The sequence below is a fragment of the Salminus brasiliensis genome, chromosome 16, assembly GCF_030463535.1.
Source record: "Salminus brasiliensis chromosome 16, fSalBra1.hap2, whole genome shotgun sequence".
NCBI classification, from domain to species: domain Eukaryota; kingdom Metazoa; phylum Chordata; class Actinopteri; order Characiformes; family Bryconidae; genus Salminus; species Salminus brasiliensis.
The window spans coordinates 8,455,320-8,483,233 of NC_132893.1; the positions used below are offsets into that span (position 1 = coordinate 8,455,320).

General features: G+C 39.0%; 1 protein-coding gene across 1 annotated transcript; it reads right to left on the bottom strand.

The window, feature by feature from the left end:
• Positions 1-125: 125 nt before the first annotated feature.
• On the bottom strand, positions 126-27,914 carry LOC140536651 (ras-related protein Rab-3C-like). Its single transcript, XM_072658582.1, has 5 exons — positions 27,797-27,914; positions 26,119-26,328; positions 11,380-11,498; positions 6,839-6,963; positions 126-4,635 (listed from the first exon to the last, which is right to left on the bottom strand). The coding sequence occupies exons 1-5, from the start codon at positions 27,818-27,820 to the stop codon at positions 4,442-4,444; spliced, it is 672 nt and encodes a 223-aa protein (XP_072514683.1). The 5' UTR covers positions 27,821-27,914; the 3' UTR covers positions 126-4,441.

Genomic DNA, 27,914 nt, shown 5'->3' on the forward strand with positions numbered 1-27,914 from the left:
AGAGACTGTCATGCTAAAAATCCCAGGAGATCATCAGGTCTAGAAATAGTCAAACCAACCCATCGGACTCCAATAATCATGCCACACTCGAAATAACTTGATATCCAGGCACTGGCACACACGAATAGAATTTACAGGCAATAAGCTAGTTTTTAATCTCATTCAAATACACACACACACACACACACACACACACACACACACACACACACACACACACACACACACACACACACACACACACACACACACACACACGTTCACAGCCATACACATACTTGCCACACAGTACTTTAGTCTTCTTTTTTCTAGCACAAAGAATTAACACATCAGTATCAACACAACAACAGGTGGAGGAGGAGGAGGAGGAGGAGGGTTTTAAACATTGGAGTTGAATGTGCAAAAACAGCATTGCCAATTTACAAGACACAGGTCATGACTTCTACTAATACACACACAGTAGTAAACTACTGACTTACACCAACTGCTCATTCACTTACAGCATGTACGCACAATCCATTTCTCTCACTCACCCACCCGTTCACACACCCACACAATTCATTCATCCTTATTATACATCTACAGTATATACAAGAGACAGGGTTTCAAAATATTGCACTTATTGGCCCATTGCACCCCACGTACTGCGGGAAGCAGAAATAAAACGACTATATAGATACAGTTCTCTAAATATAGATGTCTCACAATTTCATGCAAGTGTAATGCTAAATGCTGTGGCTGCAGAAAACTGTCACATCTTGCTTGTTTCCTACACACCGATTACACATCACACTGATGCGCAAGGTCCATTTGGCATTACACAGACTGGCCTACTCGTTTCGGACACGATAAATATTATATGACTGCGTTTATTTTTGCTTATGTCAAGTCCACTACCTACCATTTTAGAGCTCTTTTCACACAATACACTTACAATACCATGGAACATGTGATAAAACCACATCCAACACACTCTTCAATTAAGGGCTACATTTTTAGCTTTAGTATTTAACTATTTAAGAATTGACCTATTGATCCATGCTCTGTCCACAAATACGCTCATTCCTTGCAACTGTTGCTTAATTGGACAAGCTGTACAGAACCTTGGTTAAAATCCCATTTAACCTAGTCTAACAAACTGAGATTTGGCATTTGCAATCTAAGTATTGCTAATTTCTAAGAAATCAAGCAGCAGTGTGAATGAAGGTTCAGTAAAGTAGTCATTATCCTATGTGGAAGACCACACCAGCAGCTTAATGTTACAACTATTCGCAGACATACACATGCTGGCTCTACAGTACGCTCAACTCTATCTATGGAATTTGCTAACACTCATTTTAATCTGATACAGTAACAGTAAATAACACTACAGACCAATGTAAAATCACCTGCCCTTGCTTATGTTGGCTTTTACTATAGTCATCTGTAATATATATATATATATGTTTTTCAATGCTTTTAAATGTCCCTTTTTAGTCTGTTAGCAGTGCTACAGATGCTACCAGGTGGCCTAAGCTGTTTTTGCAAAGTTTAATGGACATTTGCAACAGCAAATGAGAGAGATGGGACCTTGCATGCAAGTTACTCACAACTGTACCAGTACAGGTATTTGACACAGGGCTGTTATGCTCTGTAGGTAGCTAGCATTGCAGGTTTCTGATTATACAGTATATTAGAGATAAATTATACTTTATTTTCAATTGATGGGTTAAAGCGGCTAGTACTTTTGATAGAGAAATAATGAGAAAGCAGTGTGCAGTAGGGTGAGTTCACACACACACACACACATGTGAGCAGTGGAGTTCGAAGCCCATTGTGACGGCCAACTCTGATTGTAGCTTTCAAGGCTAAAGAGAAAATCGAGCAAATTAGGTCTGGCTGGAATCCTGACTGGAAATTTGTATAACACTACAAATTTCCATTTGTATAACACTATAACCTAATGGGCATCTGTGTGTCTGCCCCTTTTCAGGCTAAGCTTTAAGACATTTGGTACTCTAGACAGCACATTAAATACAGGGGGACAGCACTACAACCTTCCCCCAGCTGTACAAACATCAAACAAAGGTTAGGATCACAAGGTGTAATAGAAGCTCATGAAACCAGAGCTGCTCTGGTGAAGATGTGGCTTCTTCAACTAAAATGCAGCAGCAGTTTCTTTTTTTTTTTTTTTTTTTTTAAATTTGAACATTGCAGTATACCTTATTACTGAATACTGGCATATCTACTGTGCTTCCATTTACACTTATGTAGCTGGTAACTAGAGGTGTAAGAAAATACTGATTTATTGAAGTACTGCAATATTATTTTAATTTATTTTAATACTGTATTGATTCTCAAACACAGTATTGATTTAATGAATAGTTTACATTATAAAGATGGTGTCAGAGAGTGGTTCATTTAGTGCTGTCTTCAGACCCACTGTTCTGATTGCATTAAAAAAATCTTTTTGCATTTATTTATTTTTATTTATTTATTTATACCCAATTCAGTCCCTACTTTTATTCAAACTGTTACCAATGCAGCATCACTAAGCAGCCAACATGCTTGGAGGAAACATGCTTGGTGACAGATCGCCAGCTCTGAAACATCAGCAAACAGATACCTGTACCAGCCAGCATCACAAGAGAGTGCTATCTCCCAGAGAGAGCACGGCCAATTCTGCTCTCTGGCAGACTGCTGATGATGAAGCAGCAGGACCTAAAAACGGAACTTGCGAAACTCTGACCATAATCTCAGCGTCTTTGCTTACAGTTTCACAATATATTAAATCCTAATTCCTGTATCATAATATGTATCGCATTGACTGGTTCTTGCCGATACACAGTCCCATTGGCTTTATCCAAGGTTATTTTAGTTGTTTGCTCAGACTAGAAGGGTCACCAGCACACATTACAAAGATCACTGATCATTTGTTAATTTCTCTATTTTTTAAGAGTTACAATTTCTGACAATTGACAATTTCTACAATATTCTGTAAACGGTGTCCAACTCAGCAACAGCAGCTATAAAATATTAAAGAGCATTTGTAGGAAGAGCATGGCTGTTGGCAGCAGTATAATATAAAGGAGAAAACATTGAACTGCCGGGAAAAAGAAATGTGAGTTTGCAAACAGCTGTGCAGCGGTGGTGATTCACGATAGGAAGCATAAACACTTGTCATTTCTAATGCAAAATAAGTCATACCAGGTTTTCCTGGTAAAATATTGATGGTCTGACTCACGCTGCGGAAAATAGCTTCCTGGGACCTTTCCTTGAGTGTTGTGGCGTCCTCTTGTCAGAGAGCTGCACTCGCACTTCACTTTTAGCACAAAAACAGGAGAACTCGAAACATCACTAAAGCCTCTCTTATGCTTGAAGAACAAAATCAGGATTAAGTGGTAGACGCTGCAAGGCTTTGCTTTTACTGCAAAGTAGCTTTTTTGCCAGCAGAGATAAAGAAGACCACAGTGATAAACAAGAGAGAATGGACATGGGACACTGTGGCCACTAGCATGCACTCTTCTAAATTTGATGGTTTAAGCTTTTCTTGATGTTTGGACCCTCTGAGCAGTTTTACACTAAAATAAATATATGAATAAATAAGTCATGTAAAAACTGTTTAAGGATTTCTCTGAAAAACTACTATTATAATAGAAACATTTGTTACTTCATATGTTTCTGTATGGCTCCACTTAACAACATCTCTTAATCTTAACGGAGGTATATACAATTATGTATCTGTAAATGATTTACGATGTGTGCACTTTTCCATCTGCCTAGATAGTTGAGTGTGTTAAAGGCTAACAGAGCAGCTAAATTTATATAACCCAAATTGAGTTTTTCAGGTATGAGATGGAATAAATTCTTATTCATAGAAACGAAATTGCTTCTGTTTCAGATGAGCAATATCTCATTTTTAATAAAAGGCTAAATTCAGGCCATGAAAATAAAAAAAGAATACAACTAAAAATCTAAAAAAAATACCTAACACATGCATGTGGGAGAGATCTGGACTTTGGTCCACTCTACAGAGAGGAAATGAGTGTGGAAATGAAGTAAATGTATGCTTTAAAATAAAGTTTATGCTTAAATGGCATCTAGAGCTTTAATTTAATTAGTATATACAGAGCGTGCCGTCATAAAACAAAAGCTTTTGGCATTTGTGATCTTTTCCTCTACTTTTCTCAAACAAAAGGAGAAAGGCGTGTGAGATTCCAACGCAAAAACGAGGAGCGGACCAAGTCATACCTGAAACGGTTACCATGACGACAATTTTTGGGCTGGAGGGGGTGGAGCTAAAGAGGGTCACAAGATTCATATAATGCTTTCCATGATCAATGAGATCTGGCTTGTTCCACCTTTCATCCACAAGGTTTAAAGGTTAAATGCCTCAACTTAAAGGAGCTAAGTATTCCACAGACACACACCCGCGCTGGGCTACGATGCACTAGGCAGAACACTAACAGGCGCAGTTGGGTTGCTGTAAGGGCGGCGGGTTGTCCGTTAATCTGGCGTTGCCTTGGGTTCCCGTGGTAACAGCAGGGTCAGTCTCTAAACTCTCAGACATCTTGTCGCAGATGATGTCTACCAGACGCTCGAAGGTTTGCTTCACATTAATGTTGTCCTTAGCACTGGTCTCGAAGAACTCGAAGCCTTGGAGACAAAAACAAGACAAAAAAAGGCAGAACTTTAGTCTCAGAGATGGAGAACACCAGAAAGAAAACACAAAAGAAGAAAGACCACCTAACCCTGCTGATTACTTTGCAATATTTTAGGTTTTTGCTAAAGATAGCATATTGGTATCAGAACAGAATAGCTGATCACTCAAATGCATGGATAGATGGCAAGGATGAAGCATTTATGATTTTAAGCAAGATTACAGTGTTATTTTTATCTATTTATCTATTATTTTATTATTATTTAATTTGTGAAAATATTTGTATTGTTTTTAAGTGTGCAGTAAAAGTACAAATAATAAACAAACAAACAAATAAATAATAAATAATACAATAAAATGCTTGCACCATACACACAACCTCAAATTTGGGTGCATCCCAAAGAATTTCCGTAAAGCGGAGTCTGAGATTTAAAACATTTGGGGAACCTGATATGCAATAAGAGTCTTTTTGTATTATTCAAATGTTTAAGCCCCTTCTCAAATAAGTTAAATACCAAGGGCCTTATGGGGGCCTTACCTATCTTGGTAAAATAACAGAAACCCACAAAGCAGAAGACCACAGAAGATTAGAAGAAGCAAAGCATTTTCAGGTAGCCATATCCTCAGTTTATAAGGCATTTAAAAAATGTCAGTTTACAGAAACAAAAGAAATCAACGTTCCCAGAGAACTGCTTGTAGGATTGATAAAAAGCAAATCTGCAAAAAAAACAACAAACAAACAAAAAAACAAAACAAAAAACCCTGCAAAAGTCCTTTAGAACCACTCGACTCTCGAGTGATGGTGCACTGTTTTACTGTCATCTGCACAAATATCAGAGTCATCAGAACAAAAGCTTTCCTGCATTTTCACGACAAAACAGAAATTTTAGCACATCTAAATAAGCTTCATACATTTTGAACACAAGTCAGGCTGATGAAGCTAAACAGAACTTTTTGGCTACAATTTAGCAAAGGTAAAAAGAAAAACAAAGGAACACCTCTCCAACTGGTAAGCACAGGGGTGGATCGATCAGGCTTTTGGCTTCTGTTGCAGCCAGTAGCGCAGAAAATATTCACTGGTAAAGGGAAGATCAAATACCAAATACCAGCAAATTCTGGAAAAAAAAGAATGGCTGCTACAGCAGGATAATGATCCTAAACACACCTCAAAACCCACAACAGACTCTCATATGAAGAGCAAGCAGAAGGTTTGGCCATGGCCCTCACAATCCCTTGGCCTAAACAAAACTGAAAATCAGTGGACCTCTGAAACGTGTTCCTTCGTCCTCATTCTGGATGTATCTTTTTCATCAGAAAGTGAGGTTTTATTTTTGTTTGTTTTCCCCACTCTAAAGACCTGGCCTATGAAGAGTGCGGTTTGCAAGCGGTTGGTGTCATCTAATTAGATGTGTTTAATTATCGCCTGAGCTGTGAGCTGTAAGAGCACACTCCATATGCTCAAATTTATTCACACTGAAGGTCTGCTTGTGATTAGAAGGCATTCGGAATATTAATTGTTGGAATAAAAAAAAATAAATAAAAATTAAAAAAAAAACAGAAGGAAATCTAAAACCATGATGTTAGAATAGTGAATAGTGTACTAGAAACATAATATTGATACACTTGAGTATTGGAACATTATGTTCTGCAATACTGTATCAATTCTCACAGTAACAATTAATAATAATTCATTACAAAATTACATGCAATGATTGGTGGCAGACAGTGGTTCATTTTGTGTTTTTAGAAGTGTAACGGTACGTGTTAATATCAACCCGTCACGTACGGGGGTAACAGTTCGGTTCATGTAGCTGCACAGAGAATACACAGTACACACTATTAGGGTAAATATGATAAATTAAGAAGCGCACATACCACCCCGAAACCTTAAGGCGTAAGCTGTTGAATTGGTGTGGTACTATTAGAACTGCAGTGGGTTTAGGAGTATTGCTATGGTAACTGCCTTTTAACATCACATTTCAACTTACGAAGTCACTGGACTGGACAAGGATTGTGTGTTATTGCATTTGACCGCTGTATATTAGTTCAGATTCAATAAACCCCAGAGCCCAGGTCAGAGAATTACAGCTGATTGGCTCAGAGTGGCCCTGATGACTAGTTTCCGGAGTCAGATGGATGTAGCCGATTGGTGCCCTGGAGAAAGAGGCTGCGCAGCTGCAGCAGTGGGACTGGACTTACCCAGCTGTTCGGCCAGCAGCCTGCCACTGTCCACAGACACAACTCTCTCCTCCTCCATGTCACACTTATTCCCAGCCAGGATGACTTGCGCGTTGTCCCATGAGTACGTCTTTATCTGGGTCGACCTGGATACAAAAACAACAGTGTCTGTGTGTGTAAAACTCTGCCTTGCTGTGCTCTACATTATGCATCATGGTCTAAATAATGCTAATTCCATACACTGTGATTTGCACACAGGGAAGCACACTATATGTAGGACATTATTCCGTTAATACACACTTGCTCAGACAAAACATTTTGCACACAGCTTCCTAGGCTCTTTCTTTAAAAAGGCTGTTCGCTCCAATAATCGGTACCATAGCAACAGCAGAGCTGGCAGAGAGCAGACAGCTGGTGTAATGGGAGCCCAGCCCCTTCGCTGCAAAATCTACAGTAAACTCCAGCATTTACTTGCGTACAGCAGGTTACACAGCAGGTCAGACCAGGACAGGACTTTTATAAGGGTCCAACAGACACTGACCTATCTTTGACTCCTCAATTAAATGTTTATGAGCCAGATTGCTTAAATATTTGACAAAACATGAAAAGCAAAAAAGCAAATTAAGATTTCTAAATGAAGATTTGCATTATAGCATTTTAAAAACATGAGATGTCTGAACTCAGCCCGTCACAATAATTACATTATTGTACAATATATAGACAAGACCTCAATCATTTTTGCTGACCTCAATATTCTCCATTGTGTCTATTTGTATGAATGTAATGAACACAAATGTTTTTTTCCTGGGCTTGCTAAGGTAATTGAATTCCTCCTCCTCTGGTGGAGTAGAGAGTAGGCCTAAGTCATACTAAGTGGTGGGAGTTGTGGAAGTCTGATTTGAAGGAAGCATAGAAAGACTACTGCAGCTAGCATTAGCGCTACAGCACTACTGCATTAATGAATTGTCACAGAAAAGAACCAGTGAAAAAGAAGCTCCAGTTTGTTTTACACTTGTACAGATTTAACAGTTTTAACCTTCAGTAAGAAAATTCATTTTGGTTTGGTATTAGCTAACTTGCTCGTCAACTGTGCGTTTAAGCTAAAAGAAGGTATGCGGTGAAATACAATAATACTTAGCAAGTAACGTAAGCTGATCCAACACAGATTTCACAGTCATTATTTATTTAACAAAAACTAGATCAAAATGCGCAGACAGTGTGTGAAAACTAAGTACACCTTACTGCTTCCATAGGAATTAAGAGGGTAAGTAGCAGCCAGGTGCTGCAAATGCCCTTGATTAATTGATCATCAGCAAGTTTGACCACCTTGACAAAAGCAGACATTTTGGTAGTTTGCTGGTCTGGAACATTTAGGTGTGTGTTAACAAATGCCAAAGACATCAGCAATAATCTTAGAGAAGCAATTGCTGCTGCCCATCAATCTGGGAAGGGTTAAGAGGCAAATCTGAAGTCCCTGATTCTACAGTAAGAAAGATTATTAACAAGTGAAAACAATTTCCTTTGGCCATACGAGACCAAAGTGGAGATGTCTAGATTACGCAGCGCCATATTTCCCGAAAACCAAACACCTCATGTTAACTAGGGCAGGGGTAGGGAACTGTGGGCCGGAGTCCGGCACAGTTTGGTGATATCCTGACTCCAAGACATCTACTAAACTTGACAATTAACGGAGCAGTTGAATCAGGTGTGGTTGAGCTGGAAAACCACAAAACTCTGCAGAGTTCCTCACCCTGGTTTAGGGTTTTATTTTATCGTAAGGAGACTACATGCCTGAGCAATTAATTGCAATCTGCAATACAGATAAAACTGCTAGTTGTCAATATCTCCCATTATCACTGTCCAACTGATACATCAACATTCTTATTATCAGCTATTTAATAAGAACATTATGTCTTTTGTACAGAAAGCAGTAGGGTCAGTAGACCACTCTTTCAGCATGTTTGTCACATTCAGTTAGGCGGGTGACCACTTTTTAGCCAAAAGCGGCCAGTGAACTCTACATGTTCTCAAACTCTGAGTGCAGCCTCTAGGCAAATTCTACCATTCTGCCCTTTTTGTTTAGTCTTATTTTACTCTGTCAGCCTTAGCCACCTTTCTTAGACCCTTATATCCTCAAACATTAAAGCGGCAGAATTGGTATTTCTTGCTCCTGGGCTCCCCCTACAGTCGGAAAGTGAAATACGTGCTTTGAGCCAACCCTAAAGGAGACAATTGGACATGCTGGACATTTCTGGACAAGCTGAGAGATTAAGAACCGTCACTGAAAAGTAAAGAAACATGTGGACTGGGGCAATAGAGTAGGGAACACGAGCACTGTCCTGGCCGCTTTACCAAAGTTAAATAGTGCAGTAAGCAGTGCGACGAGCCTGGTGTAGCAATGATATTGATGCCATTCTCTCTATTGCTGTCAGTGGAGTATCACAGAGAAGCTGCTAATTTAATGTAAAATGCCATATGCCAGTCTGCATGAGCGTTATTTTATTACGGCACTGTAGTTATTTTCCCCGGAAGCATATTGTGCTAGGTCACCTTGCCCCAGTGTCTGAATCCGCCTCAGCCATGCTCCCTCATTCCTCGTCTCCGTCCACTTCCTCAGTGTATTGTCAGGCCTCTCATTAGTCTCGCTGCTGCCTAATTAAATCAACTGCCGCACCCCGAGCTCAGCTAAATACCCCACCGGGAGGATCAATAGAGTCTCGTCCACCTCAGTTCAGAATGAGGTGTCTGACCGGGACTGACCTGCTCCAACAGGGCACAGAGTCTACTTTCTTGCTGCCTGGTTCGCAGTTCCTGATCCTTAGGGACATTTAAATCAATTCCATTAAATATTAACAACCCAACTGCCCTTCAAAACCCTTTACCTCCTGTCTTTTTCCCTTCAACTTTGTTAAATGTCATATCCATCAGCAATAAAATGGTGTCCCATCTCAAAAGAAGCACACACATTCGGTCAGCCCCCACTCAGTCAAGGCGCTATAACGGTAACACGATATACAGAGTTTTTAAACTTGATAATGGTATCTCCAAATGAGAACGGTATTTCAAAATTACAACATGTTCAAGGTCTATGTTGCCTATGTTTGTTCTGTGTTACCAGTGGCTCTAATCTGTGTTATTAGTTACTGTTATTGTTATTGTGTTATTGTTATTAGTGAACCTAGTGGTGATCTGTGGATTTATTGCCAAGCTAGATAAGCAAGGATAGCAAAGAAAGTGGGCTACAGAACCACCACCACATTCTGTGATGACTAGGATGTTATCTTGCTAACTAAGCTAATGCTAATCTTCTTCTCACTCCTGATTCAGAGCAGTTTAACAATTGTAACTGTTGGTTGATTGATTTAATCAAAAGCCATGCCTGAAAGCACAAATACCTCTTCCTGACTGTAGGGGGAGCAAGAAATACTTGCATAATGCAGCTTTGACATCCCTAAGAATTAGAGATGAACCACGCTATTGGCTGGTGACTGGAATGGGACATTTTTTTGGCCACACCCGGTGACAGGCCGATCAGTCTCATACAACCAATTCTGTACCGGTTACAATTACACTTATGCCAGTGGCACGAACATAGTCACACACACACCACAGCTGTGACTGAAATGGCCCCATAATGCATACAACAGGCTAGTTTGTCTTGGCTGAAGCGTATCATATCGAAGTTCTAGACATTTGTGTGACCCTGCAAGTCTGCAGCAGTGCGGCGTTTACTGCTGCACTGGGAGCTCAACGATGAGCTCAAACAGTAAAATCCAGCAACTTTAATTCTTCCCAGTCAGTTACTCTTTTTAAATCATAAATATGAGTAAATCTGTCTGACTGCGCAGTCCTGCATCTCCATCGGTTCAGTTTAACGGTCATTTTATTGGTTGCCTCATTAAATATGACACGATTATGAGCAAAGTTTTTTCATTTTAATCTTGATGGAGCAGAAACTCTGGTAGGTGTGTGAATTATTGGCGTATTAAGGAAAATGCAGTAGCCTCAGCCATTGGTCACAGCAGAAGCAGTTTAACATTACTGTTTATGCTTTCGCATTAATGTTCAGAAAGAAAGAAAATCGGCCAAGAATCAGCCAGTCATATGTTCAAAAAATCTAAATTGCAATCAGTGCATCTCGATGTTCATTCATTAAAGTGTCCTTTACAGATTATCCACTAATAGTTATAGCCTTCACTACTTATGAAAGGAAGGTGTTTTTTCCACCATAATGGAACAGAGCATGGCTCGTTCTGGTCTTCCTCAGGGCTGTATCACTCCTGACATTTGTATTAAAAGAAAGGTTTGCTCTCAGAAGGCGATGACTCACTTACCTCCATAAAACAGAACACTTTTTTCCAGTCAAGGACACAAATATACACACACACACAGTCTGTTACAGAGAAATGTCTCCTACTGTTCAAACACTGCAACCCCGACTCTCATTGATCAGCTGGAGAGCGCGAGAGTGTGGACGTTGGTGAGAGATGTGGTGAGTGAGGAATTTGTACCATTTTCTCCTACTCTGTTCTGAAAGCTATTCTGAAAGCATGCCCACTCACCAATCCTGTACCGCTCCAAAAGACTCTTCGTTGGTGATATCATACATGAGGATGAAACCCATGGCACCGCGGTAGTAGGCGGTCGTGATGGTCCTGTAACGCTCTTGACCCGCAGTATCCTGCATACACACAAACAGACACACAAGCATAAAAATAAAGCTTCTTAACACTGATTTTATTTATTTATGAGTGTAATCTGTGTGGCTAAATATACTGTCAGCAATGATTTGAATTCTAAGATTAAACCAGTTGTCAGTGTCAAATAAACTGTTATAAAGCAACTTTCTCTACATAACACTGAACCTGGAGAAACTACCTTAAAATACTATGCGCCTGGGCTTCCCCTACAGTGTCATTTGCGCTGAGAGACACCCCTAAAGAACACATGCATTTTTAGACAAGCTATGAGATACAGAACCGTCGCTCACAGTGAAAGAAGCATGTAGACTGAGTTAGTGGAGTAATATTACAGGATTTTACTCAAATATGACTCTGGTTACGTAGCGCTACACTGTTCTTGCGACTGTAAACCCGCCCATTTTACCAGAGTTACATAGTGCAGCGTGCCAAGCCCAGTTTAGCAAGAACAGTGGCGCTAACATTAATGGAAGCCTGAACGCTTTCCAAAACCACCCAATCAGCACTGTGCAAACTGCATGCCTAAAATCAACATACACTTGTAGTTAAATCAAACTACATGAAGTTATGTCATCTCAATCAGACTTTCTTTTGGGTTTTCTAACATCATAAAACATGCTGTTATTTTTACACATAGACCAACATACCCAAGTTACATATTACTGTTTTTAGCTATAAAATGTATTTTGGCCCATTAACATCAAATCAATTTTGTCCTTCCAGTGTTGATAACATTATATAGCTTTGTCATACAGTGTATATAACTGTGCTTGGGATCGAAGGGTTCACAAACAAAAACAAAATACAGATAAAATGTGTTAAGTAAGTACTTATAAGCCAAAGTAAGTACAGAGCTCAGCTGATGTGAAAGTAAAAATGTGTCATGCGTTGGTGTGTGTGGTGTGATGACTAATCGGTGGTACTAGTCTTCACACAATGACAAATTAGCATAGTTGTGGGCACTATATGAATGTATAGTTTGGATTGAAAGTAAGTCCTATCAAAGTCCAAATAAAAAAGTAAAAAAGTGTATTTGGCCTCCTTGAAAATCTAATGGAGTAACGTTACAACCATACAAACGACTATGACAGAGGGCACTAGGTTACTGACTCCCCCCACTGTTCTCATTCACTTCACCTGCTAGAAAAGACACAGTATCTCGGAAATCTGGATTTTAGATGCACAATTAAATGTTATATATGTTTGTGTGTTAGTTCAATTCCAGTTACAGTGTCCACCGTCCAGAAGATCCACCGCATCTGAATCAGTAAATTAATAGCTTCATCATTTTGGGGGCATTAATGGGGTAGGGTTACAAAGGTATAAAATGGGAATGCCACCAGCTGGTGTATCCGCAGTAATGTTACAGTAAAGCTAGAGGCCACTTAGCATTATGCAAATAAAACTCTGCAACCAGTTTACACTATGCCCTTAAAAATAAAGATGGTTCTTTGGAGTGATGAGTATAGGATTCCCTATAGAACCTATAAATAAAATAAAATGAAAAGTGTGAAAAAACTTAAAGATCCAGCCCAAAATGTACAGATTCTATAATAATCAAAGAATTTTTTTAAACCAGGTGGCCAAGCCAAAGCCTTTATTTGTAAGTGTACCTTTTATTCACTGTTTACCATGATAGCATTCTTAAGCAACATATTCCTGTAATGGTGTGATTCTCTGCCTCAGTGCTTAATGCAGCTAAAACTACAAGGACACCTGCTGTCGGGCCCTCGTGTCTCACTGACTCACTGGATTTAAAAAAATCCACCTCCTGTTTTTGCTTGATGAAAATCCTCTTAAATTGCTGCCTTGGAAATTTACTGCAGAAATCACTGAAAACCTCATACAGTCTGAATAAGAAGGAGTGAACCATTCCAGCACTATCAAGTTAACGTCTTCTTGAATGCTCCATGCATACTATGTGAGAACTGTTTTTTCTTGCCCCGGCCTCCCCCAACAGTCTGGAAGTGTAGTTCACACTTTGAGCCACCACCAAAAACACATGCGCTTTTGGACAAGCTGATAGATACAGAACCACCAGTAAAATTGAAAAAAAGCAATTGAACTGAAGGGGTAGAGTTACATAGTGCAGTTAGCAGCATGCCGAGCCCTGTGCCGAGCCCTGTGCCGAGCCCTTTTCCTCTTTTTACATGCCAGTGGAGCATCACAATGACTTCAAAACTGCTATTTTAGGGTGTAAAATTGTCAAAATTCATAAAAAAGCGCGAAGCAATAGAAGAACCACTTATGGTTCCACAAAGAACCATGTCTGTAATAGATATGTGTGAGTACGAATTGGGTATTACAAGCATGGTTCTTCTACTGTTCCTCTGCCTTCACTCAAAGAACAGTATAAAGCATCTTTATTTTAAAAGTAATGTTGCTTTAAATATAGAAGATTCTGTTTACAGAAAGAAAACAAGAATAAATAAATAAATAAATAACCTCCCTCAGCTGACAGCGTGTCACCAAAAGTGCTTGAAATCAGCTTTCCTGTGCCTCCAGACTACTAACACTGCCCTCTAGTGTGCAATGGACCATGACAAAGTGGCAATTTTCCCTCCCATCGCTAAGCCACAGCGAAGCTCAGCCTGCAGAGGACGGCCTCCTTATCTGACAGTGGCAGCTCGGACAGGCCACACATTCTGTGCTTGCTCACACGAGTACGTGCTGAAGGCAGCACACACACAGAGACACACACACACACACACACACACACACACACACACACACACACACATATATATATGCACTACCAGACCCTGGCTCCATTAGAAGTATTTCTGCTTCTTTCTCTCTCAACAATTATTACTCAAGTTGTTTTATGGCTCTGCGAAAGGCCGCTGTTTGCACACATGGGCTGGAGTGGACGACTCTAATTACTGCAAACAGAGCTGCTGATAAGGCCATGTAAGAGCCTCCTCCTCCTCCCCACCTCCCTCTCTGCAGGTACCGGGCAGCCTGGTAAACAGCTCCTTCAGGAAGGCATAAAGCTGCTTAGATACCATCACTGCCATAAAGGACAAAATCCATCACTTTGCAGCTTCCAGAGCTTTTTTTTTTTCTAGAGAGACATGCTGATTGTGAGGAGCAGGTCAGGGTTCTTTAGCTTAGGGTTTACCGATCTTCATCACAAAGGATCTGTGTGGAGCACAGCTAATTCCACTGGATTCATCAGTTGGTCTTCAAACAAGTGACTGGTTATAATTAAGGGTGTAAGAAAATATTGATATATCAAAGTATTGCAATATGTTTTGTAATACTGTATTTAATCCCCAAAACACCATTTTAATAAAGATATAATAAATGGCAAACATTAATGACAGACAGTGGTCCATTTTGTACTGTGTTGACCCCTAGGTAGCAGTGTTGTACCCACTGTTCTGATTGGATAAAAAGTAGGCCTTTCTTTCACTCTGATTTTATGCAGGTGGTATTTTGTTTTTACTATGACAGGTTTCCTATAATTTTTTCACAACATAAATCACAATATATTTCAATATATTGAATTGTAGCCGCTATATTATAATAGGTATCGCATTGCCAGGTTGCCAATACACAATTGGTACGGAAGAGTGGCCCTTTGCAGAGAACACTTGAGATCCCTGTTCTAGAGAATTAACTCTGGCCTAAATATGGATCAGATCAACCACAGACACAGAGCAAACTTTGACTAAAGCCTGGCCTATACTATAGGACAATCGCAAAATGACCCCCTGATGTCAGGGTGATCTTAAATGATGATCCCAAGGTGATCCTGTGTGGGGTGTCAGTAATCCAATCTGAACTCCTCTGATCTTCACTGATCCTGCTTATATGTCGTAAATATTAAACGTTCAACATTTAATATTTAGTATGCTGTAGTGTTAAAATTCAAGAAAAAATCATCAGAAATTCCTAATCTCTTCTGTTAATGTAGATTGATCTACTTAGTATGTTCTCCCTGAACACATGCTGTATGAAACAGACATAGAGGCCACAGTAAAAATGCTTCAATGACTTTACAAAGACTTGTATATAAATAAATATATGTGGCTCTGAGTCAGCGATGATTCAGTATGGCATGGTGCTGGGTTACTAGGCAAGGCTGTGATTCCTTGTTATCACTGCTATGCTGTAATTATTATAGAATAGATTTTGAAAGGAAATTGGTACTTGTTTCATTTATTAGTGAAGCCGTGGGTTCATGGGTTTGTATTGTCCACCACTGACAAAAGATCATTTCAAGGTCCACAAAATTAATTGTATAGAAACACGTGTTCATCAGCCTTTCTGTTTCTTACTGTAAGAGAGAGCAGCAGCAGAACATAGCTGCGGGTATCAGAACATTCAAATTCAATCTGTGTTGTCGTAGACTACTGCCTGCCTTCATTTTCTTGGAGGGCCAATAGTGTGTGTCTGTCTCTCTGTATGTATGTCACAGGTGCATCTTCTAATATTTTGTATATAGATCACTTTTGACCTACTATCTTCGTTGTTTATTTGCAGGGTAACAATACATAAGACAGATTTTCACTGGTTTGACTCTGATTGGTTGTTTATGAACGACTACATAAAAATATATTTATGGACTAGTAGTGTAAAAATGGGGTAGGTTATCAAGTGGCATCTCATTAGCTGTTGTGACTAATCTTACTTAAAGGTCCCGTCAAACATAACAATGTATGTAAAACGCAAAGACATGCAGAAAGAAAGATGTGAAGCTACTATTGTTATAATGATTAGAATATGAAGTTTTCTGCAGGACTAATAGCCCATTTACCAAGATTTTGCAGTCCAGAGGCAGCTCGGTTCACTCCCCCTGACGGAGCAAGTCCTAATCGCTCACGTCCACTGAGCGATGTGCGTGTGACCAGTCCGATATGTTCCCTTGTGCTAGACCTAATGTTATCCTTCACTCAAACAGGATCAAAGCTGCTCCTGCCAGCATGCAGTATGGCGAAAACAATGCCTGGCGGCCCTGCAGTCGGACCACCTCATCGTCTTTCTGATGCTGTGGAGTCTCTCTAAATCCACCTTAACACACTAGCTGTTTATTTATTTCTGTTTATTGAATATTGACTTTGACTCACTCTATGAGTCACTAAAAGGCTGTTCTTGAAATAATTGAGGCTCTCGATTAAAACACTGGAATAACTGAGCATGCCTTCCAGGTTCAAAATAGTGCTACATTTGTAAAGTGCAAAATACAACAAAAAAAGGCCTGTACTCATATAATTGTTCCATATGGAAACTGTGGTTTTCATTCTATAGGGAATAAAACATTAATTAACAATGGGTTGTATTCACCACCCATGCAACCAAGACTTCAAACTCACTTTCAAAGCTTTCACAAAGATTTTCACTAGGTGAGTGTATTGGCAAGAATGTATCACAATGTATCTGCATGTCTACATGTGTGCTATGTATCACAATGTAAGGGTTACAATTCAATATATTGTAATTTATTGTGATACTGTAAGCAAGGCAACTGCTTTTTTATTAGACAATTTTAGGAAAACTGCCATAGTATAAAAACATACCACCATGCTCATAAAATCTGAGTAAAAAGAAAACTTTTCAGAACCGTGCAATCTAAAGAGACACAACACACAATGAACCAACGCCTGGCACTAATCTTTACATATAAACTATCAAGTAAAAATCGATGCTGCGTTTGAGATTTAATATAATATTGTATAACAATATTGCGATGCTTAAGTGTATCAGGATTTTATTACGCCCTTAATTCTGAAATTCACCAATGTGTTCTTATTTGAGATTTGTTCAGGTTACGAGGACAGTGTGACCCATCATTATAAGAGAGCCGTGAACAATTCTGCAGTGTAAAAACACATCATGCTCAGGCTACAAATTCAACCATTTAAAAGGGTATACATTTTCAGATCAGTCTCTGACAACTTAACAAACATGCAATCCGCTCACATTTACTGTTTCAATTCAATTTACATATTTAGGAGTTACAATAACTCGATATATCGTATCCATCGTATCCAAAAAATCGTATCCATTTTTCAATGCATCCCTTTTTTCATTAATAAGGCCTTCTTTAAGAAACTGCTCAAGATTATAACAATTTATATGGAACAAAAAGAACACCAGAATTAAAACGTCTTTCTATTACTGGTCATGTAACATACGTGTCCTTTCATTCTGGTTCCAGGAGCAATTATCCGACTGGTCAAGTGTTGAAAGCCACTACTGCTTCCCGTCTTCTTTACCAGCACTAATATACTCAGCCTTACCTATCCCTCGAACATATCTCTCATCAGGTCCTGACGTTATGCACTCTGAAAATGACCGCCAAACATTCATTTATATGATACAAAAAAAGCAATACAGTCAATACAGTCTTTCCCAAATTCCAACAATTTTCAAGTTAAATTTAATTTACCTCAGGTCATATATTTTTACCTACAAATTTGCTTTAAAAAAATGAAATTTCCCATAAATATCCCTATGAACCTATTAATTCTAAGTTCTTATTAAGGAAGGAACATCTGACATATACAACCAACTCTTGCAGCTAGAACACGGTACCACTTTACAGCACGTAAAAACAGTTTGGGTGGAGGACCTAGGTATTGATCTTTCTGGACTACTTCAAGTTCAAGTTCTACATATACTTAATCTCTCCAAATTCAAACTTCTTAAGATGTTTACAAAGGTTGACCCGACCTGCAACCAGCTGACCCAGACTCACAGACTGATATTACTGAACTGGAAACAACAAAAACCACCAACTATCTCAACTATGGATCACCTTCAATTGGAAAAACAGATTTTCACTGAGAGGTAAAACCAGTACATTTTTTTCCATATTGGAATCATTCTCATATATCAGTAACTTTCAACTGAACCGGTCATGAAGTAAACTGATTATGCAGATATGGTGTGAAGATGATTCTTAAGGTCTCTAACAGCTGCTTTTTGTAGTGTCCTTATGTGTGATTGTGTTATATTTGTCTTCACCCCCCCCCCCCCCGTCTATAACCTTCTTTCAAAAAGAAAAGGGGGAACGTTGTACCCTTGAAGAAATACAAATGTACTTATGATATATTTTGTTTGTACTGTTTGTTTGTGTATTAAAACAATAAACAAAAAAACAACAACAAAAACATGAATCTGACAGACTATTTGTTTGGGCTTTTCTCAGGAACAAACTTAAAAACATTCTTATTATTATTATATATTAGTGAATGAAGCCCAATGTCTGTAAAGCACAAGGTAAATTCTCTTGATTTTAGCACTATAAGAAGGGGGGGGTGCTATTCATTTCCTATATTGCCATATGGCATTGCACTAATTAAAGTGAAAGCTGTGTTAGTTAATGCATGGCCCTTAGCCTGATAGGCCAATCAGCTTGCACTCCATCCACTAGATTCATGCACCCAGAGCTGGCCCAAGCCTTCAGCTCAGCCCTCCTCCCTGCCCCAAGCGGTTTTATTGATCCCTTCCGTGTGTGGACTGACCCTTTATCCTTTCACAGGGCCGATAAATTTCTGTCTGACAATGTAAGTGCTCGTCATTTCGACAGGCTGAAACCTCCCTGGCCACTGGGCCCAAGCCAAGATGTGCCAAGTAGACCTGAGAAGAGAGCTGAACTGCATGATTTGGACAGAATTCCATTATACAGCTGCATACTGCAAAAACGACATGCCTTGCAAGGTATCCTAACTAGGGCTGCACAATATATCGTTTTAGCACTGTCATCGCAATGTGGGCAAGTGCAATAGTTACACTGCAGGATGTGCAATGTCATGTAAGGCAAATTGTATCAAAGACATCACAGTACCATTCCAATCTTGCACATACAACTTTTTGGTGGTACAGTGACTTTTTATCAATAATTTATAAGTAGTTCTGGTTAAGTAGTTGCTTTTGGCTTTATGTTTTGTTGATCTCTTGTCGTATTACTGATTCCTGTAAAGCTGCTTTGTGACAATGGTGGTTGTAAAAAGCGGTATACAAATAAATTTGATTTGATGCAAGATTACTGACATCTGGTTCTTGTAAATTTCCTTGAAAATTTAGCATTTTCAAATATTGCAACATATTGCAGAAAAATATATATATTGCAATGTCAGTTTGTTTATGTATTTTGTTGGCGATACTTATACATAAACACTAAATAAATTAACTAATAAATTGCTAATATTGATATTGCTCATTTCTCTGAGATCTGAGACTGTTTTTTGTCCACCATCAATCATTCATTTCAGCAATGATCTGCTTTCATAAATACAGTATCATATATCTCAATATGACGCCCGAGATCACTGTAAATGAATGGCTTGCAAACTAGGCTAAAAGAAAAGCATTTCTAATAATACACTTTATAAATCACTCAACCTGCCAAATGGGCACTGCTGATTCACGGAGAAGATATTTTTTAACTGGGTAGAACTGCACTAACTGTGGCAGCCATAATTGCAAGTCTTGCTGATAAAGCTGCTGCAAAGGCCAATTATGGGATACTGATTAACAAATTGAAGTTAGAAGAAAGTACATGAAGAAGGAAAAAAGGAAACTATTTTAGCTTGAAGTAGGGCAGCACGAAAAGTTTTCTGCAATACAAGCAATATTTAAAAATACAGGGATTTTCATCAGATTTCACCAGATGTCAGTAATCCAACATGGCATGATATAATAACGCCCTCTGTGTATTTCATACTGGAGCAAAATACATGATATATGAATATACATGATCATCTGAAAATAATAAGAACAGTGTGAATTTTCCTTTTGTACAAGCATCAAATGTGATATTGCACAAGACTTTATATGTCCTGTGATATGACTACTGTGCATGTGCACATTGCAATCAATGGTGAGATGATGATTGTGCAGCCCTATCCTGAGAATAGCAGTGTACAGAACATAATAACCAAACAACCCCCCAAAGAGCTTCAGGTGAACTAAAACCCCAATGAGTTGGCATGTGTAAGTGAGTAAGGAAAAAGACAGGAGCTGAAAAAGAGAGGTTTTACTTACAGCTCAACCATGGTCAAGAGGTCATTAGCTACACTATTAGTTTGGATAATAATCTGTGAATGATGAATGGAAAAGAATACAACCTTAAGTAAATCACCCAAGTGCACAGTACTAACAGGAGAAATAGAGCAGCACCATGGACAGCTCCTCAGACTAATGAATATGAGCCAAGGCAAGCTACCTGCCCATTTCATGACAATGATGAAACAACATGAAAAGACTGCTAACCAAAAGGCAATTAAAGAATTGAATGGCAGATTCAGAGTTCAGTATTCACTGGAAAAATAGATGCAAGTATTTGAGGACCGGCAGCTTACTTATGACCATGTCTGTACATCTGGGGTATGCTTCAGAAGATGTAGAAAAGCCACTTGAGTTTTGGAAGCAGGTGCTGTGGACTGACTAAGTAAAAAGAATTTCATAAAAAAGAAGACCTTGCCAACTGTGAAGCATGGGGGTGGATGTATCATGTTTTGGGGCTGTGTTGCCACCAGTGGCATTGGCGATACTGCACAGTTGGAGGGAAGAGTGGATTCCACAAACTACCAGAAACTATGGCTGCAAACTATCTGTTAAAAAGCTGAATCTGAAAGAGAGAAACACTGGGGGACCTGAAGAAGCACAAAGCGAAGCTTTTGGAACGGCCCTCTCCTGACCTTAACATTAAAGAGAATGTGTGAATAGTAGGGGTGTAACATATACTTGTATTCATCCCAGTTCTGTGCACACAATTGCACAAAGAAAACACCGTACACATAGCTTGTGTGCAAAGATTGATCACTCCTAACGAGATTGGCAAGCATGGTTACCAAAGGGACGAGTACTTCAGGTATGGGAAATATTGCATTGGACAGTCCCTGTTGTGTACCAAACTCTGACTTAGTGAATAACCCCAAGAATACCCCAGAACTGGAGGCCTTCTGCAAAGAAGAGTGGGAAAAAATTGCAAATACAAGAATTGGAAGACATTTAGCTACAAAAAGTGATTACAAGTTGTGATAGTCCGCCAAAGGGGGCACTATGAAGACCTTAGTAATGTGGCCACATTGATGATTTTAATTTCTATTTTTATGTTATTAAAGACAGTAACTGTTTGACTAGCTAAAGAGGTGTTTACTACTTCTCAACTGCATTCTATTGCTGTCCAAACTTTTATTAGGGATGAACTGGTCAATACATTTTTTTTAACTAAAGTGGTAAGTGGTTTCAAACCAATTTGTATTTGCTTTTACACTGTGTTGGATAAAAGAACTCTTTAAACACAACAGCACAATTTTAGTACCTTTTATTTGTCATTATGAGTCATAACATACATAATGCCCCTGGATATGTATATGGCTAAACTATACCATTACATTTTCTAGGAGTTGCTAATGTAAATGAAATCAAATACGTAACTGCATTTTCAGATTCAGTCTGTGTACCTCTAAGATGCCAGGGGTAAACGTATTAATAAGAAAATATCAATACACCTGAGTATTGTAATATTAAGTTTTGCAATACTGCATTGACTCTCAAATTTGATTTAAAGAAATTGCAATACATCACCTTGCTTACAGTATCACAATATATTGAACCCAATATATTGAATTGCAACCCCTGTATCAAGATATATATATCATATTGCCAGGCTCTTGCCAATACACAGCCCTAATACGAGCCTGTATACTAGCATGTACATTTCAGGCAGTTCAAGATCACTTCCAACATGACCAAGATCAAAAAAGCCATCAGCAGAATTGAATCCATATGGTAAATTGTGAACTGCAAAAATTCTCTGGATCTTCAGAGCAATTAAAAACAAAAACACCTACATGTGTCCACAAACACAAGCCCAACAGCTATAGAAACTGGCACTCAAAAACTGGCCCCAGTTTCTGGAAGAGTCTTTAGCATCAAATCTGTGCCAAGACTCATTTCTGTGAAAAGATTTCAATCTCCAGAGGGGCAGTGTTGCCAATCAAATGGCTGATTTTACCGGGCATATTATGAAAGAAAGAAAAAAAAAAGAAAAGAAAAATGAGGACCAGATTGAAATCTTGCTGAATGAAAAGATAAAGAAGTAACAGAGAGGAAGAAAAAAACCCAGCTCAGCTGTTTCCCCTTTTTGCCCTCCCTTGCTCTACCTCAACGATTTCTCCCTATAGGCCTTGTGGTTGAACGAGGCAGGGTAAAAATAGCTCAAGATGAATAGTCATGCCATTGGTTGTGGCGGAGTGTCGAGCCGCAAAGAACACGGCTGGTGAATGAATTTTGGGGGGCAGGGACTGGAAATGGCCTGAGAATGGTTAGGATGTAGGATGCTGACAAATAGCCAACCTGCCCTGTTCTGAACAATATCATGACACCATTAAGCACAGAGGACAAACCAGAATGCATTTAACCAAGCTAGAATAGAAATTACCATAAATGTGACATGTGGGATCAGGCCACGAACTGACAGCCAAAACTAGGGCTGTGTATTGGCAAGAACCTGGCAATACAATGTTTTGAGGCATGTAGCTTTTAAAGCAGTACTTTAAGATGACCAACCTCTTACTTCATATTGCACACTGAGCCTTTGTGTTATCGTCCAATAATGTAAAAAACATATTTGTGGTACATAACTGGTTAATTAGGCCTATTTTTACTTTCTAAAAAAAAAGAAAAAAAACTATGAATACTTAATCCTCTAAATACTCAATAAGTCACAGATGGGGCTGGGCAATATGACTATATTTGATCGTATCGTGATAAAATTTGTTATTGTAATACGCAATATGTTTTTTTTTAAGTATATTGAGGACATTGCTAATGTTTAATAAACATTGATCAGCTGCACAGTTCATTACAGTTTAATTAGACTGGTTTAATTAGATTATGAAGTGTCTGAATAAATAAAATCACTGTACTCAGTATAAGAAAGTATTTTTTTAAGTTTTTTAAGTTTAAGTTTTTAAGAATCTGACACCACTGATGTTTTTAGTCTGTGATTTCATGTATGGTGATAAATATCTTGTATGGTGAAAAACATTTATTAATATTGTGATGTAGTATACTTACCACATCACCCAGCCCTAGTCACGGATATACTGGAGTCACGGAGTACGGATATAATCAATAGTCACCAACATTTGCCTTTATTATTGTTTATACACATGGTGACAAAGCTGTGGGTTTCTGGCTTTACCTTTAAGTCTACAGGTCAGCTATGAAGCCCCTTAAGCCTAAAGCAGTGATATTCAGACATTTTGGGGTTGTGCTACAGTTAAAACGCTTGCTGATAAATGCCAGACCCAGACAGATGTCCTGTGAAAGGAGCCCCATTAAAAGTGACTGATGCTCATTTTTCCACACCGAGAAGCAAAGCCACGCGTAGCAAACGTGGGCCACGCAGCTCAACGGACCAGCGCCTCCAAACGTAGGGCATGAATCAAGCCTGACGCACGCTCAGCTTGCAGGAACAAAAGACACTGAGCAGCTGTTCCTCTCAGATTGGAGGCTGTGCTGCATCTGTGCCAAATGATGAGAGATAAGATGGGCTCATAAATGCACTGCCCATGAAGCTGTTCTACTACAAACACCTACTAAGACTGACTGACAGTGATCTTAACAATTTCCACATATGCTTATTACTGCATATTAAATGGCAGGTAAACGTCAGCAGTTAAGCAATATCTGTAATCTGACTCTCATAAACACAGTATAGAGGCTCCAAGTGGTCCAGCGGACTAAGGTGCTTCCTCTAGTTTAGCACGTCCTTGTCGGCTTCTTAGCTCTGTTTTAGTTTAACACACAATAAAGAATAAGTAGTAAATTAATTCATTGTAGTCCTATATCATATAGTATGATTTGCTGTGCTGTTGCACTCCTAATAGGCAATTAATGTGTTAGTGGGCTAAACCCTGGCTTGATTAAAATGGTTTTCGCTACAAATACTATTACAGACGAGCCACTTCCCGGAATCAATCTGGGGAGTCTGGCCGAGCTCTGACAGTAACCCTGTGCAGTGAAACCTCAGCTCTGTGCTTGCTCCGGGCTACTTTCCATATGTATTAGTCAGACTGGTGGGACCATAGCAGCCATAGCAGCTCCACAATATCAGCATGGACTCAGAGACAAACATTTCAAATCAGAAGAGGCAACGTCGTAAATCTAAGTCCACTCTCCAAGGCTGAGGTGCTGGAGATGCATTTCATTTGAATTTTCAGGAGCACAAAAATGTAAGTAAGGTCTTCTAACAGACATGGTTAATACAAAAAATGGGCAGACTTTATTTCTTGTATTGAATAAAATAATGCCAGGTTTGATAGAAAAAGGTATTTGGTAAAAAAAAGGTTATTTATGAATGATTTGGTTTGTGTATGGCAGCCATTTTCAGCCATTCAGAGTCATTTGTTTAAACCAGGTCAGACACAGATGAACTGTTCATCACTGACACAGTTATAGAGCAAAGATATAACACAGGTATAAATTTTGGCATTTAACCTCATTGATGCCATTCTTTCTTTCCACACCTGTTTGTAATTTTACATCAGAGGACACAGTTTTACATTTTAAAATAAGTAAGTATTATGACTATTCACAGTGTGTGATTGTTAGCTGTGTACTTCTTGCTGTGAGACAGTAGACAGTTTGAGAGGTTTGACCGTGATGTTTACCGTGTGAGGTTTTTCTTGCGCCTCTGCTCCCCCTACAGAAGTGTAAGCCACCCTTTAAGGACATGCTTTACACATGCTTTTCTGGAGAAGCTGAGATCAAAGTTATATCGTGCAGTTAGCAGCGTGCCGAGCTCAGAGTAGCAATGACAGAGACGACATCCCCTTATTACAGTCAGCGAAGCTTTAAAATCATTATTTTAGCTAAACATTACATAATATTGATGGAACAATCAAGCGGTAACGATGTATCGGTATCCATTGATTTGTAGCCAAAATATGTGATTGCTAATATGTCTCTAATTTAGCCGATTCTGAAAGCCAATCGGATCACATCCGGGATTTAAGGATAACAGCATCTCTGTGCGAGGCTCCTCGTTTAACTGTTAGAGCTCACGCACGGCTGTAGATAATCATTAAAGCCAGCATTGTACTCCGCTCTGTGTGCTGAAGCCATCAGTCTGCTGGTTTTTACCGTATCGGGCTCAAACACAAATTTGTAGAATGTGTAAAACTAACGTGTCTCGCGGGGAAAGCAAAGTAAAGTCTTTAACCACACTAACTGAATACACACAGCGCTCATCATTGAACCAAGTACAGCGAGTATCAGAACACAGCAGAGCTAGTAAAGTACATTGCGGATGCATATGTGGAGAGACAACGCATAAAACATTAAAGAAACGATGCGCGATTCTGCTTTATCACAATTGGGCTTGGGAAGGTTAATGTGACGTCTAGCCTCCAGCCAGCCACCCCCCACAAATATGTCTACAGACTACTACATAACGTTGCTTTAAATGAAGTGCTGCGATTAAAAATAGCTTCTTTAAAGAAGAAATATATGATTAATATCAATACAGGCCAACAGTCAAGACTTATATCAGGTTTGGTATTAGAAAAAAAGACGCCATCTCTACAAAACATCTGACCATAGTGAAGGACATACAGTTCTATTCAACAGCCCACGTACCCAGATCTGCAGCTTGATCCTCTTGTCATTCTTGTACACGGTTTTGACTTTGAAATCAATGCCCACCGTGCTGACGAAGGCTGACGTGAAGGAGTCGTCAGCGTATCGGAAGAGGAAAGATGTTTTCCCTACACTGCTGTTACCAATGATCAGCAGTTTGAACATGTAATCAAAGTTCTGGTCTGAGCTCTCCTTCTGTGTCGCAGCCATCTGCACCAAAGGGAGGACAATAAAAGAGGAGCTTTTAGTACACAGTTTAGCATTTCAATGGGTGTTGCATGTGCACCATTTCATTTGCATCTAATATTAATGGGCTCCAATTCATAGCTGTTAGTGAAAATTCCACTCTGCAGCCTATCCATTGCCATCAGAGCCATGATGACAGATCATTTCAATCAGAGCTAAAGGCCTAGGTTAGTCTTAGTAACAGCTTAATCCCAGAGGTAGAAAATCTTCCTTTACCCGATATTTACTTATTCCCTCTAAAATGACTTGGAATGTTGAAATGTAATTGAAATGTAAATTCTGCAACATTATCTGACAACGATCTAGGAGCTTTTGACAACATGACAAGGTGACAAGGTGAAATAGTAAGGAGCATCTGTGAAAGAGGGAATTACCCTAAGACCCCATGAAAAGGTAATATTGTCTCAATATATTGGAACTATATTGGAATTTTGCTAAGTTTCCAATACTAATCATATTACCATATGGCAGCATTACTAATAAAGAGGTTGTGACAACGTTGTGACAACATTTTTGAGCACCTAGTCAGAAAGCATAAGCCTAGAGATAAAAACCTTGCATCGTAAGGTTAAAAAATGGCCAAAACACGGCATAGATCCAAGACATGTCCAGCGAACAATAAAAAAACCTGTGACAAAAATTGCATTGCATGTGAAGGCACAACCGTTAGTGCACCCCTTTAAAAGCAAGTATGTAGTATTTGAGGATTCTGCAGCATCAGTACTGTAATGCATGTAATCGTTTATTATCTTAAATAATGATTAAAGTACATATAAATTATAACTATAATAACTGTCATAAATAAGTAATTAAAACCAGATGCATATTTTCTGCTCCCTGGTGGATTATCTGTGCAAAGCAGCAAGAGAAAAATACATGTCTGAAATTACTAAAACATTTTAAACAATTAGCTATTTTAATTATAATCATATAATCAGTTTTGTTGATACAACACATATGTAGCGTTACCTGTGAGCAAAAACCCCGGATGTACCAAATATACAAAATAAAAGTAATATTAGCAAAGTGTTATTTTGTTTCTTATTTTATATACAATTGGTCAGAAGGTCAAATAAAGATTAAAAATATATATTCTGGCAATCATCTAATTGTACAAGCTTTAAAGGGTTAAAGCGCTGACAGGAACATTCCCCACCCCCCACTCGTGGATGGGTGTTTTCTATGGACACTAAACAGTGTTCATTTAATCGGGTTTTCCTTTTGAACGTGTAAAGCTCTCATATTAAATAAACAAATATATCGTTATTTATTTATTTACATACCATGGCATGGACGCCGAACGCTGTCCTACATTATTAGCTACTGTGATCTCTATTTCAAAACGGAAAGCTTCATCAAAACCGGACGTTTTTACACCCTTACAACCCTTTACTGTCTCCCAATAAATGTGGAAAATAGAAAACACACAAACCTGCATGGAACCGTCCTGCCTCATGCTGCGAACCCCAAATGGTTTGGCACTAACAGCTTTAACAAGCCCTGTGATGCTCCGGCTCCTCCGCGCCCTCTGAGGAGCAGCAGCAGCTCCG

What these genes read in the sequence shown, in the direction of transcription:
- LOC140536651 (XM_072658582.1), bottom strand. Translation starts at nt 27,820, where the DNA reads ATGAGGCAGGACGGTTCCATGCAG. An exon ending in TTTGGAGCGGTACAGGATTG is followed by an intron (nt 6,964 to 11,379) that starts GTGAGTGGGCAT and finishes TTTTGTATCCAG; the next exon opens with GTCGACCCAGATAAAGACGT. An exon ending in GCTGCTGGCCGAACAGCTGG is followed by an intron (nt 4,636 to 6,838) that starts GTAAGTCCAGTC and finishes TTTGTCTCCAAG; the next exon opens with GCTTCGAGTTCTTCGAGACC.